This window comes from Meles meles, chromosome 13 (genome assembly GCF_922984935.1).
Source record: "Meles meles chromosome 13, mMelMel3.1 paternal haplotype, whole genome shotgun sequence".
Classification (NCBI taxonomy): domain Eukaryota; kingdom Metazoa; phylum Chordata; class Mammalia; order Carnivora; family Mustelidae; genus Meles; species Meles meles.
Window position 1 is genome coordinate 8,996,040 of NC_060078.1, and position 15,072 is coordinate 9,011,111.

Below are 15,072 nucleotides of genomic sequence, written 5' to 3' on the forward strand. Positions count from 1 at the left end.
AGGACACCATCTCCAGAGAGGATGATGATTCATTCAACACTTTAGACCTTCTATAGAGGAAAAGTTTGGGGGCTAAAACCATGTTGAAAGAGAGGAGTGCAGGGTGATGTTTATACTGTTAGTTTATTTGGCATGGCTTTGGAGTTGTGCTCCCCGCCAAATGACCTAGGTGATCTTGACCACCAACGTGTCCGTCCATGTTCATGTATTCAGGAGCAGGTGTTCAGTACAAATTTGCTAGAGAAGGGGGAGAAGACAGTAAGAAAAGCTTTCCTTGTTCTTACCCAACCGAGACAAACCCCATCCACCACGTAGCATACTTGTTTTGAGGAATTTGGGAGGGATCCACAACCTCGTCATTCTTAGTCAAGCTCAGGTTCACCTGAGATCTGGAATTTCTCTCTTGAGATCTGGAAAGTCCGACAAAATCTGCAGCAGAGTCTCAGGCAGTGGATGAAAGGAAGTGCTTTCTTTTGCCAGGATGGTAGGATAGCTAGCTTTCTGGTTTTGCCAACACCAGTGCCCTCGCATTTTAAACCTGGAGCCTCTTTTGTCATGAACAGTTCATGAGTTTTGTAGGTATTTCAGTATTTCTGCTATTAACAGTTTTCACAGGTTGATGGAGTCACCTTAGTGCATTACTGTTCAGGCCATTTGAGTTCATAGAATGGCTGTCTATAACACGCTGGGTTTTTCCGAGAAAGAAACAGCAGCCGTATGTTGTTTATAGACTAAAATCGCTGACAAGTGACCAGTGATCATTTGGCTGTTCTTGTAAAGAAGACTTGTCTGTCAACTTTGCAAGGAAATACCATGTCTTCTAAATTCGCACATTGCCCTGTGACCCCGGCAGATGGAAGGTGGTTGAAGAGATCCTTCCAGCTGGCTTTGTTGTTGTTGTTTACTTCTCCTGGGGAGGGCCTGCAGTCACTCATCTGATCCATCTTTCCTATTGCTAGGGGTTCAGTAACTTCCATTACCTGAAAAGACTAAGGTGGTGGGAGAGGGGCAGCTTTTATCTCAGGGGCCTCACATTCTATTTTATTTGGAAGCTGGCACCCTTCCAGAAGGATTGCTTTAGTCCTGCTTTGATGATGAACACCTTTTCTCTTCCTGTAGGATGTAAAGAACAGAAGAAACCCTCGCCTGGTTCCCTATGCCCTTCTAGATGACCGCACCAAGAAATCCAATAAGGACAGCCTCCGTGAGGCCGTGCGCACGCTGCTGGGGTATGGCTACAACCTGGAGGCACCAGATCAGGATCATGGTATTTTTTTAAAAAGATTTTATTTATTTATTTGAGAGACAGAGAGTGAGAGAGAGTGAGAGAGAGAGAGAGAGAGCATGAGCGGGGGAGGGGAAGAAGGAGGAGAAGCAGGCCCCCTACTGAGCAGGGAGCCCAATGCAGGGCTGGATCTCAGGATCCTGAGGTCCTGTAAGCCACAGGCAGGCGCTTAATCCATTGAGCCACCCAGGCATCCGGAAGATCATGGTATTCTGGTTTTCCTTTCTTCCTCTCAGGTCTCGAAGTTGTGTGGTAGTTCTTCAAAGCCAAATAATTAACTAAAAGGACAGCGTACAATGAGTCCTTTGGGATGTCGTTTAGTTTGTAATTTAGTACAGTGGTTTAGAGCATTTTTTTTCCTGAAGGACACTTGAGGGATTAGACTCATCTCTCACTTGAGTGTCTCAGGACCACAGTGATTCTGCTGGGGGAAGAAACGGAGTTACCTTCCCAAAGAGTTTGAGGTGAACAGTGAACTGTCTTAACTGTGGTATCGCTCCCACCCAAGCCCACCCATTCTCCTTCAGAAGAGTTGGTTTTGTTGTTTAGCTCGTGTCTTCTGAACTTCCATTATTTATACTCATACCTATAGGTAATATTAACTAATTAATGCAACATTTTGCTTTAAGATAAGTGCCTTAGAATAGGCATTCAATAAATTGGTGTCGAAAAAAATGGGTTTTCAGAGATCTTTTAAAGAACACATTTCCCCTTAAATAATACCTTTTAAGAATATGGTTTAATATATCAGTATCAATTCCTTTATCCTTTGCCTGAAGTTATACTTGGTATGACTATCCACATTTTAAAATTGGTAAAGTGAAATAAACAATGTGTGTTTCCTTATAGTGCCTATATTTTTTTGATAGAAATTTTTAAAAAATGTATCCTAACTATTCTCTAATGACTAACATCTTCAGTGTTGTATCTGTGCATAGAAATCCAGACTATAAGTAGTAATAGTAGCTAATGTTTATATAGTGCTTATCATGGGCAGCAGGTGTTTCTGAGACCTTACAATTAGGTGATCCTCACAGGAGTAACCCTATGGGGATGGTCCATGCATTAAGCTCATTTTACAGATTAGGAACTTGAGATGCAGAGACTTCTCTGCCTTTCTGTCTACTATGTTGCAGGTGCAGAATCCTATCCCCAGGTTCTGACTCCAGATTTCAGTCTGTGGAATTGATTCAGTAGGTAGTTAACATCTCAAGAGCTCTAGTACATACTGAATCCTAACATTTGCTGCCAATAAAATTAGGTGTTTCCTTGGTAACAATGATGTTCATAATTGTATTATAACTCCTTATTTTCTCTTGAGGTCAATTTTATAGCAACAAATATTTGGTAGACCCTTATTAACTGGGTGCTATCAGGTGTGAAAGGTGTGAGAAGGATCCCTGTCTTAAAGAGTCTATAGTCCACATGACCACTGGAATGGAAACAGACAATACAAAGCTTCCAATCTAAGATATAACAGAATAAACCATAAGTTTGTTTTTTTTTATCCATTCTTCTGTTGATGAAGATTTGAATTGTGTTCAGTTTTTGGCAATTATGAATAAAACTGCTATGAATACTTATAGACAAGTCTTTGTGAAGACTTAGACTTTTCATTTTTCTTCAGGTAAATATCTAGGGAGAAAATTACTGGATCATGGGACAGATAGAGTCTTTATAGGAAGATTCCAGATGGTTCTGCGAAGTTACTCCCATGACCAGTGTATGAGGTTGCCAGTTGTTCCCACATCCTGGCCAAGAATTGGTAGCTAATCTTTCTGATTTTAACCATTCTGGTAGATGCAAAATGGAATCTTGCAGTTTCAATTCTCATTCTTCTCATGAGTAATAATGTTGAAATTTTTTTCTTGTACTTATTGGCCATTAGTATAAGTCTTTTTTTCCCCCCTGAATTTATATTCAATTTAAAAATTGGGTTGTTTTGTCATTTTAAAAAATTTTTTATTTATTTCTTATTTTTTATAAACATATACTGTATTTTTATCCCCAGGGGTACAGGTCTGTGAATCGCCAGGTTAAAATACTTCACAGCACTCACCATAGCACATGCCCTCTCCAATGTCCATATGTTTTGTCATCTTTTTATTGAATTATACGTATATGTAATTATATGCATATGTATAAGTTTTCTGGGTATAAGGGCTATGTCAGATATTGGAAATAACTCCTCGTCGTTTCTGGGTTGTGCTTTCATTTTCTCAGTGAGATCTTTCAGAAAGCCCACCATTCTTAATTTGATGAAGTCTTTTGTGATTTTTTCCCTTTATGGTTGTATATTTTATGTGCCGAGAAATCTTTGCCTGTGCAAAAACAAAGATTCTCTCTTGTGCTTTCTTTCAGTTGTTTTATTATTTTACTTTTTTGTTTAGGTCTGTAGTCTAATTTGAGTCGAGTTTTGTTTGTGATGAGACACTAAGGTCAAGGTTCACTTTCGTCCTGGTGGATATCCAGCTGTCTCAACACCATTTATTGGAACAGATTATCTTTTCCTCATTAAATTGCCTTGGTACCTTTGTCAACTACCTATTGACAGTTGGGTCCTATTGATCTATATGTCTGTCCTTAACTCAATACCACACTACTGTCTTTATTATTGTAACTTTTTAACAAATCTTAAAATCAGGTAGGGTAGTCCTCTAACTTCTTTAAGAGTTTTGTCAGTTTCTTTTTTTCTTTGCATTTCCTTACATTTTAGATCCCATTTGTAATTTGGTTTTGATGGGCTTACAGTTGGCTTTGTAGGTCAGTCTAGGGGAGAATTGATATCTTAACAATATTTAGTCTACCAGGTCACAAACGTAGAATATCTTTCCTTTTTTTTTTTTTTTTTTGTCATCTTTAGTTTGTCTCCGACTTTCAGAGTAGAGGTCTTGTCCATTATTTTATAGAGGCACCTGATATTTTGGAAATATCATAAATTAAATTAGTTTTCACTTCATTTCACCTTCCAGTTGTTCACTGTGAATATGAGAAACACTATTAGTATGTACATATTATTATATCATATGGTCTGGCAGAATTCATCTTACTTTTTTTTCTTTTTCTCTTTTTCTGTGTACAAAGCGTATATAGTTTCCTACCCACATAACTATGATGTTTTCCCTTCTCCCCTCCCCGTATTTTACTTTTTCCTTTATAATTATCATGCTTTTTTGTCTTTTGACTTAGTGAACTGGTTAAGACTTAGAGTGTTTAATAGTGGTGGTGAGAGAGGTTATCCTGCCTTCACTTCATAGTGAAACATCAAGACTTTTCCCCTTAAGACCGGGAACAAGGAAAACATCACACAAATATTGGAGTGATGCCAGTGGTGATCAAGGATTAAGAAAAAAGAAAAAAAAAACAAAAAGAGCAATAAAGGAGACTTACACAGACCAACAGAATAATATGAATGAACTGAGTAGTGGAGTCTCTGTTGAAGCTCCCAACACATATTCACACGCATACACACCCTCTCCCACACAGACTTATATGAACACACACACACATACATGAACACCCCAAAAAGTAAAACGAAAAGTTAGATTAGAAAACATTCTGGCATCGGAGCTGGTTAAAATCATGATGGTACATTCATATGATACGATATTATGAAGGTGTTAAGTACAACGAAGTGCTGATAGGAAACTCTCTCAGGGGTTTCATATTAAGGTTAAAGAGCAAAGTCGTGAAGTCTGCAAAGAGCATGGTACTATTCGCGTTATAACAAAGAATACATGTAAACGCTTGCACATGCACAGACAGACTGCGAATAGACACAGAAAACAATGGTAACAGTGATTGCTTCCAGGAAGGATAGCTAGATAGCCGGCAGACAGCTGTGGGAGGGAAGATTTACATTTTGCCACATAACATTTCTTTTAAATTTTATACTCTATTTGCATTACTCATTCAAACAAACAAAAGAAATGCACTGTTAAAAAAAATTATGGCTGATATCCAGGAAAGGAAGTGCATTTTACCCTGTACAAGGACAAGTGCAGTATATGCCAGAAAAAAATAGTGATGATTATATTTTAAAGACATTATCAGTCAAAGGCATACGTTGTGTCAGTTACATCTGATGTCTTCACTTTTAGGGATAATCGTATTCCCTGGATACCGCATAAGATGTTGCCTTTATGATGTATAATTTTACAGTATTTACAACCATAATTTTGTCTTCTTCCTATCCTTGTGAGGCAATGTATTGATACCTTCCAGTTACCCACTTTCTTGTTGCTTATGTGAATTTCAAGAAGGGAAGGAGTTCATAGTTATAAAATCCTTGTTTGGGTTTCATGTTACTTCCATATTTCAAGTCATCCTCCTTTCCATTTGCCTTTAATACATAGTTATGCCTAGGTGTGGAGATTAAAAATGAGTAAAACTGGTTTTGCCCACAGGTAGCTTTCAGTGGAGGCAAGGAAGAGAGACTAAATTGTCAACGTCTCTCTATGGTGTAAGCATTAATCATCAAGTGTCACAGCACAGAGGGCTTAACTCAGCTTGCTGATGTCGGAGTGGTCTTTGTAGAAGTATGTTCGTTGTCTATTGCTGTGTAACAAATTTCCCCCCTAAAACTTAATGACATAATGAACATTGTTGTCAAAATTGCCATGTTTGGACTTTGAGAGTGGATTAGGTAGTTGTGGCTCGTGTTCTCTCTTGAGGCTGCTGTCACGTTGCTCAGGGAATCAGTTATCTAAAGACGTCAGTGGGGACGGAGGATTTGCTTCTAGGACAGCTCATTTGCATAATTGTTGGCCAAAGGATTCAGTTTCTGTCCGGCTGTTAGCAAGAGGCCCAAGCTCCTTGCCAGTAGACCACCTCAGAGAAATGCTTGAGTGCCTTCACACAGCAGCTGACTTCCCCCAGCATGAATAAGAGATAGTGTGAGGGGGAGGCATCAGTGCCCATTACAATTACTTCTGCCATATTCTGTTTGTTACAAGTGAATCAGTAAAGCAGCCCACACTCAAGCCCACACTTTTTGAAAGGCAGTGTGACAAAATATTTGGAGACATGTTTTAAAACCATGTACTTTACCTACTTAAGCTAGGGGAAAATATAGAAGGATGAATAGAAATCAACCAGGTTCCATGTATTCCAAGAGAATGACATGTCTAAATGCTTGGAGCCACAAGGGAGCATTGCATGTGGGGATTTCAGCTTGGTGTGTCTAAATGTAGAGTTTGAGAAGTGCCAGAAAATGAAGTAGAGGAGGCAGAGATTGAAAAAAATATTAAGGTTTTTTTTTTCTATTAAAAAAAATTAATCTAGTGACTCTTGGGAGAATGGGTTGAAGGCGAACGTAAGTGGAAGTGAGGACAACAGTTTGGCAGCGATAAAAGAAGTGTAGATGAGGAGTGTTGAAGTTCTGAGCCTAGGCAATGTTGTGCATGGAGAGAACAGGACAGAATCATTTGACTTGTAGAGGCAGAATTAGCAGAAGGACAAAGGGTGTCAGGGATGGTGTCTGGCCGTAGATGTCAAGTACTTCCACGTTCACAGGGAACACGGGAGTCAGAGCAGGTAGAGATGGATGTTGGGGAGATTCCAAGTTTGACTTTACACACGTTGAGTTTAGGGCGCCTGAGTGACTCTGTCAGTTAGGCGTCCAAGTCTTGATTTCAGTTCAGATCATGATCTCAGAGTTGTGCTGTACATAGAGCCTGCTTGAGATTCTCCCTCTACCTCTGTCCTTCCCCTCTCCTCTCTCTCTCTCTTTCTCTCTCTCTTCCTCTCTAAAAAAATAAAAGCAAAATAAACATGTTGAGTTTGAAATGCATGCAGCTACCTACTACTCATAGCTAAGTATAAAGCTGAGACTGTCTGCTAGAGAGGAAGAAATGGTTAAAGATTTTGTTTATTTATTTATTTATGGGAGACATTTGGACATTTTTTTTCCCATTTTATTTATTTTACATTTGGACATTTTTATATGCTAAGGGAAAGAACCAGTAGAAAGTTGGAGGTTGAAGATAAAGAAAAGGAGCTGGACAAAATAGAGTTTCCCAGAGGGTGGGGGGTGAATTCAGAGCATGCAGGAAGGGACTGGCCTAATATAATAGGGAGAACACCTGCTCCCCTAAGTTTGGTAAAAGAGGTAAGGATTGAAGGGAATGTAGAAACTCATATTCATGGAAAGTCAGGATGAAGCCCAGGGAATTCTTGCTACACGGGTCCTATTTTCTGTTGAAAGATAAAATGAGCTTATTTGCTAAGGGGGCAGCAGAGGGAGAGGGCTGGACTGTGTTGGAAGCCTTGAAGAGAACAACGAAGATTTGCCAAATGTAGAATTCTAGGTTGGCTTTTCTTCTTTTCCCTTCACTATATATGTCCTCCCTCTGCCTTCTGGCCCCCTGTGTTTCTGATGAGACACTGGCTGTTACTCTTATTGAAGATCCTTGTATGAGATGTGTAGCTTCTGTCTTGGTCCTTTCAAGATTGTCTTTCAGTAATTTTGATTATAAGGTGTCTAGAGCTTACCCTACGTGGATTTTGTTGAGCTTCATGGGACTGTAATTGTATGTTAGTCATCAAATTTGGAGAATTGTCATTGTTTCTCTAAATATTCTTTCTGCCCTTTTCTTTTCTTCTCCTGCTGATATGTCCATTATACGTGTGTTGGCGCTCTTGATTGTGTCCCATGGGCCTCTGAGGATGTTTATTTTTTCATTCCTTTTTTCCCCAGTTTTTCATACTTGGTAATCTCAGTAGATCTATTCAGTTTAATCGATTCTGTCTTTTGCTAGCTTAAACCTACAGTGAGCCCCTCTAGTAGACTCTTATTTTCAGTTATTGTACTTTTCCAGAACTCCTATTTAGTTCTTTTCTATAATCTCAATCTCTTTATTGATATTCTGTATTTGGGTGAGACCTCATTCTCATACTTTACTTTTGTTCTCCAGACATGATTTATTTTAACTCTTCGAACACATTTAAAGTAGCTAATGAAAAACCTTTGTCTAGTATCAGGGACAATTTCTGATTTCTTTTATTCCCCTGTGGGATTCATACTTTGTCTCTTTGCACAAGTTTCTTAACTCGTTTTTTTTTTTTTTAAAGATTTTATTTATTTATTTGACAGACAGAGATCACAAGCAGGCAGAGAGGCAGGCAGAGAGAGAGGAGGAAGCAGGCACCCTGCGGAGCAGAGAGCCCGATGCAGGACTCGATCCCAGGACCCTGAGATCATGACCTGAGCCGAAGGCAGCAGCTTAATCCACAGAGCCATCCAGGCGCCCCTCTTAACTCGTTTTGCACACTTTTTTTTTGTTCTGTTTTTTTATGTGTGGCCCCGGGAGTCTCTGTTTCATTAGCCTCATAGTCAACTAGGGATTGGGCAGAGACTTCCTTAAATTTCTGGAACTTGAAGTCTCCCTGTCTTTGTTAAGGGAGGGGTTTTGTGTGCCTGTTGGGACGTGCCTCCAACATATCACCAGGCACCTTCACTTACTGCAGAGCCTTAAAGTACCCCAGTGGTGAGAACTTATAGACTTCTCAGGTCTTTTCTAACACACACACACACACACACACACACACACACACACACACACACACGTGCGCCTGGACATGAATGTGGCATTTTGGATTCCAGGATTACACTGGAACTTTTCACAACCCAAATGGACATGTCATTCATCAGCCATTCTTTTTCAATTTTTGGTCATCTTAATGTTTGCCTCACTGTTACTGCTGCCTAAGTAGCTGCAGTGTTAAAAAATTGCCTCTGATGATTGTCAGCAAATGCCCTTGGGGAAATGATTGTTTGCTCTGGGCAAACAAAGGTCAAATAAAGAGAAGCCTTGCAAATGGGATTTTCCAAGAACTACCATTAAGAGAAAATAATGATAGTTATCTGTGAATTGAGCCTTGGAGGAATTCCGACTCCATTCTTCTTCTCATCTCAGCATCTAGGTTGCTGATTTTCACTGTAATGGAGAGGCTGTTGGTTTTCAATGTGCCATGCAGCTAGAGAGAAGAGGATAGCACCAAAGCAAGTTAAAACCCCAGTAAGCCTGCTGTCCTTACAAATGTTCATCCACTTTGATCAAATAACGTCCCAGCTTGTTGCCAGACTTTGGCTAATTTTCAGAACCCTGAAAAGTTGATTTTGATGATTTTTTCCAGTGTTCTCATTGGTTTTATAGAAGAAGCTTTTTGGAGGTCTTTACCCTGCTGATGACACTCAACAATTAAAAACTAGAAATAGCTGTTTTGTGGGCTGTAACAGAGAGCTAGTTGTGAACAGATAAAAAGATTGCAGAGAAACATTAATGGTCCCATTTCTGTTGGAGACCATGAGCTTGTCTAGTAGTGGTGCCAATCTGTGGTGTGCCTACGCTTTCCAGCAAGCTCAGCAGAGCAAGTATAGATGTTGAGGAGAATGAAGAACCTGAAATCAGACAAAGGTTGGGGTTGACAGCAAATGAGGAGAAGAGAAATAGGGCAGAAGACATCGAAGGCTATCTAGATAAGAAAGGGAAGCCTAGGAAGAAATTAATGCGTTCCAGGAGTGAATGTGTTTGTATAGGAAATGAGGAAACTAGGAGGGAAAAGTAGTGATCAGAAAATGGCATGGTTTCTGAAAGCTAGGAATTTAGAGAAAACCATTGGTTGTTGATTGGCGAGGTTGTCTCCCGAAGTTCCATAAGCAACAGGCTAGTGGAGTATACTCCACAGTGAAGGTTGAGGTCCTGTTTCTTGTCCACCGTGTGTTCCCGTATATAGCAGAATGCCTTCCTTATAGTAGCGATTTGACTGTTCTTTATGGAAAATACATAAAAACATTATTTTCTAATTGAAGGAGTCAATAAGGGGAGAAAATGACATTTGAGTTAGGCAATGAAGGGATCAAAATGTCAACAAGTAGATAATAGATGAGGCAGAGCATTTCCACCAGAGGGAAAGTATATCTGATGTAATTAAGTGTAGAAAGAGTTGAGAGATGATTAGTAGTCTAGTTGGGATAAATTATGAGTTACAAGTGGGGAGAAAACACTGCTGGTTGAAGGTGAAGAATTACGACAAAATATGGAATAGCTTGAAAGCCCAGCTAAGAAATGTGGATAAATTTGTTCAAGGAATTGTAGCCCCAGGAAGTTTTAAAGCAAAAGCTTGATGTGTGACCACAGTTTCCAATAGCAATATAACTATGGCAACAGTGGGAAGGAACAGATTGGAGGGGGAGAATGCTCGGAGGTGGAGAGACCAGTTGGGAGGCTTTAGAAAATTTGTGATTTTTCAGAACAAGGATGGTGAATGTGGAAGTTAAAAGATAGATGTGAGAAATTATGGAATAAAGCAAAATACATCTGGTGATCCCTGAGATAAGATTAAAAACATAACTGGCTGTGCTGTCCTTGCTGACATTAAAAAAATGTTAAGGGCTTACAATTTTGATAACATTGCATCTAGCCCTGTGTACTTTAATCAGGGTAGTAATTTATTTTCTGTTTATCACCTGAATGCTTACATATTACACCTTGAATATGAACTCAGTATGTGAAACGTACTACCTTTGGAGTAATGTTCTAAATAACATTTTAAAACATTTGAAAAACTAAGTTATTCTTACTGTATGGCTTTATCAAGGTTGGACGTGTTTGATTAGAAATAATACCAGGAAGTTGAAAAGATGACTGGTTAGTATCAATAATTTTAAAAATTATTATGTAAACACACCTGAAGGATTTTAGATATTTAAAAAAATTTTTTAGATATGTATAAACTTTTTTATTTTATTATTTTATGAAATTTTATAAATTTTAAACATATCTAAATTTTTTAGAAGAGATTGGCCTGCTTTCCTTCATGCCTTAGTATATGTAACTTTCATTTTTGGATCTTGACCGCCCCCTAGTGGTAAGTATCTTTAAAAAGTAGGGTTTGGAGTACAGCATGTATGGACGCTTTAGGTCCCATTTGGTCCGTCATTGGTGTGTGCCCTCTTTGTGCCAGGATCCCTGGGGTCCTGGGAACACAGGATTTTATCAGGCTTTACTGTTTATCTAAGATGGTTTGTTAAAGGCACACTTCCTGAATTTCTTCTTTGAGTATCAGTATTCTTGATAAAATTCACCAGGAATACATCTGCTAATGGTTCATTTTTTTTAAATGTCAATTATTATGTTCTTTATAACAATATAAGAAAATCAGCTATACATACTTACATGTGCTATAATCACCTACCAAACTTACATGAATATGTTTAAAATTAAAGAAAACATAAGCACATTTGGGGGAGAGCTCTGTGCCTTTGAGACTAACACTGCCCATTAGGTATATGCCTGGTCTCCTACCTCCAGGCTCAGGAAAGCCTTTGTTCCTAGTTTCAGTCTCACAGGGACTTAAAGAGTGCCTACTTTGTGTCCAGCAGATCCATGCTACAGGGTACGCAAAAGAAATTGTTACAGATTGCCTGGGATCTTTGTGTGTATAGGTGACTTCTGTAAGATCCAGATTTCCATTTAATAATAATTAGTATTTTATCAGAAAATGGAATGCTAAACTGTTGCTTCTTGCAGCCATGATCGTAAGCTGCTCTAAACTAATGTAAAAAATACTTAGGAACCATGAATCCTACAGACATTTGGAGGAAGTCCATAGAGGTTACAAGTCCCTTGCATAATGGTGTCTATGAATAATGTGTGCATTTCCAGTTCAGGTTGAGTCTTATCAATGAGAGTAAGAATAATGCAGCAGCTAAGGTCAGGAAAAAAAAATGCAAAGTCTAAGAAATTCTGCATTGTTACTTGTGATTGACGCACATTTTTCCATATGGTGCCCCTTATTTTCATTATTTGTATGTAGAGATAATTCATGGTAAATCTTATTACCAAGAGAAATTTGTAGTGGCTTTGAAGGAAGTGATCTGTTACATTTTTATACCAAATTTGCCTTCTAACATATTTGATTTAAGCTCATATTAAAATTTGTTTGCTGTCCTTGAAAACACTATGCATGTGAGTGGGGTCCTTTGGCCTGGGAACAGAAAGAGGGAAAAAAGAACCTATGGGTTTTTTAGTATTTTAAAGAACAGAATATTTTATCCTTAGAAAATTGGGAGTTTGATTTATTAGTGCATTCTAGAATATAATGTATGATTTTTATCTGTAAATGTTGACATAATTAAAATTATGGCTATCTACATGAGAGCTTTTATCTTTCATTTAAAAACTTCCAAAAGTTCATGTGGATCATGGTCCAATATTCAATTCAGGGAAGGTTGCAACCATGACTTAAGGAAATAATGGATCAGCATGCTGTTACTTCAGGAAATATTACAACTGAAAATTTGACTTCAATTTTTTTACTACTGTAATATTTAGAATTGCCTTTTTTTTTTTTAAGTAGGCATCACACCCAATGTGGGGCTTGAACTCATAACTTTGAGATGAAGCATCGTATGCTCTGCTGACAGCCAGCCAAGTGCCACTAGACTATTTTCTTTTCTTTTTTTTTTTTTAGAACTTTTTTTTAAAAGATTTATTTATTTATTTATTTGACACAGAGGCAGAGAGAGAGAGGGGGAAGCAGGCTCCCTGCTGAGCAGAGAGCCCAATGCGGGGCTTGATCCCAGGACCTTGAGATCATGACCTGAGCCGAAGGCCCAGGCTTAACCCACTGAGCCACCCAGTCTAGGCACCCCTAGACTATTTTCTTAATAGCCATAACCGCCTCTAAGTATCATAAAATCTGATAATATTTTTTTTCCTCAAAAAGCAGTTTGCTCTCCTGTCTCTCAAAAATCATTGTTACTAAGTAACACATGAGAGTTTTTCTGTCCTTCACCATAGAGATGTTTCTCATTCAGGCTCCTATCCACCCCCAACTGCAAAGTATTAGAATCAAACTTTTTTCTCTTCAGAGGATTTCATACGTGCAGCGTGCTCCATATACTATTATGAATGTCCGTTTTTAAACTAGTAACACATTTATATTTCAGCAAGATGTTTGAGTGTATAGCATGATGTGTGCGTGTGTGTTTGTGTGCGTGTGTGTGTGTGTGTGAGCACGCATACAAGGTGGCGCTGGAATTTGAGGCTGTCGCTGCTGGAGACACAATTGCTTGGAGCAGACTTGTTGGTTGGGGTGTGCATGGGTGTCCAACTGGGAGGGGAAGATGGGACAACAAAGTGTTGCCTATTCAGAAGCTTAACCCAGCTTTTGAAAGATTTGTCAAGAGTTACAGTTCACCTGTATGTCCTGCAATCAACAGAAACATCTTAGTCCTTTGTTTCTTCTCTCTCTTTTTTTTTAGTCCTTTGTTTCTTAATGCCAACCTAATCTTCAGTAGATGATCTGGCTGTGTGTTTATTGGTGCCCTTGAAAGCTTATTGGAATTATTTTTATAGTTCTTGTTTGTTCATATCAAATCAGTGGTTAAGCAGATATTAAACTTCTATTATTTATAAGATCTTTACCAACTCCTAAAAGGAGAGCGCATGAGAACTAATATTTAACCAGGACCTGTTGATTCTGTGCCTGCTATTGGAGGCAGAGTGGAAAGAACACAGACTGTTAAATTAAACAGCTTTAGAATTCTTCCTTGTTCTTCATGTGACTTTGGTCAATGTCGCTTAAATGTTCTCTTCTGTCTAACATAGAACTGAGCTGAGCTGACCGTATATCCTTTGACATATCAGCTCAGTGGGCCCTTGTCCTCATGCCCTGTGATTTCCTAGGGGCTTATGTTCTCATGGCTGTCCTGGCATCAGGCCCATTGGTCTGAAGATTTGTGTTTCTGGCATTTCCAATCCATGTGCATCTTATTTTTACAAATATGTATATTCTGCCCCCACTTAGCACCACACTAGTCCTTGATGTTGACTTGGCCCTTTTCTTTTTCCCTCAAAACTTAAACACAACATTTGTGTGTGAGGCACATTATGGTGAAGGTGTGAGACATTACTAGAGCTTTGCCCTTAGTCATCCTGTCTGGAGAACTAGTCAGTGGTTACCCTTCTCTGCCATTTATCTCTTTACCTTGTTGATTTCTCTCTCCTCCTCACCTTCTAGCTGCTGCTGCTTTCTCCCCCACCCCCGAATGCCTCTTCATTTCTTGGGCAGAACAGTTCAGATCTCTTTCATGGGATTCTTCCCATCCCTGCCCTCAAGTTCATCACACATCCCACTGCCAAACCACCAAGAGGCTGGGAGGTTTCTCCTGCAGTTAGTTCCCTCTCCTCCCTTGCACCCTTATGAGGTTTGACAACCCTTCTCTCCACTGGAAGCCCTGTGCTTTCCCTTTCTCCAAGCTGGTTACATGATTTGGGCTCTGCTCAGGTATATGAAAACACATCACAAAATGTGAGCCAGGGTAAGAAAGACCGGACGGTTGCCATCATCCCTGGAAGTTTAATTAGAGACGCTATGTGACGTCCTCCCTCCTCCTTTGGTTTCCCATCCAGTGACCCCCAGGATCTCTTTCCCTTCACAGCTGCCAGAGCGGAAGTGTGTAGTGGCACCGGGGAGAGGTTCCGAATTTTCCGCGCCGAGAAGACCTACGCTGTCAAGGCAGGAAGGTGGTATTTTGAGTTCGAGGCAGTCACTGCCGGTGACATGAGGGTTGGCTGGAGCAGGCCAGGTTGTCAACCTGACCAAGAGCTTGGCTCCGACGATCGTGCCTTTGCTTTTGATGGCTTCAAGGTGAGCAGACTGTGCTGAGCACCAGACGCCGAAGTTCGTAGGTTCCTAATTCTGTAGGCTGCTGTCTCCTGGGACGTGTACACCTGTGGGTGCCTTCCTTACCGTTGCTCCTTTAGGGAGGACAGCAAAAT

General features: G+C 39.6%; 1 protein-coding gene across 12 annotated transcripts in view; it reads left to right on the top strand.

The window, feature by feature from the left end:
• Nucleotides 1-15,072, top strand: part of RYR2 (ryanodine receptor 2) — a 749,188-nt gene that overhangs the window by 484,633 nt on the left and 249,483 nt on the right. For all 12 annotated transcript variants that reach the window (XM_046026812.1, XM_046026816.1, XM_046026818.1 and 9 more), the window contains 2 exons: nt 1,120-1,267; nt 14,733-14,941. In XM_046026812.1, the coding sequence (XP_045882768.1) occupies nt 1,120-1,267; nt 14,733-14,941 (357 nt within the window). The remainder of the gene's footprint in view (nt 1-1,119; nt 1,268-14,732; nt 14,942-15,072) is intronic.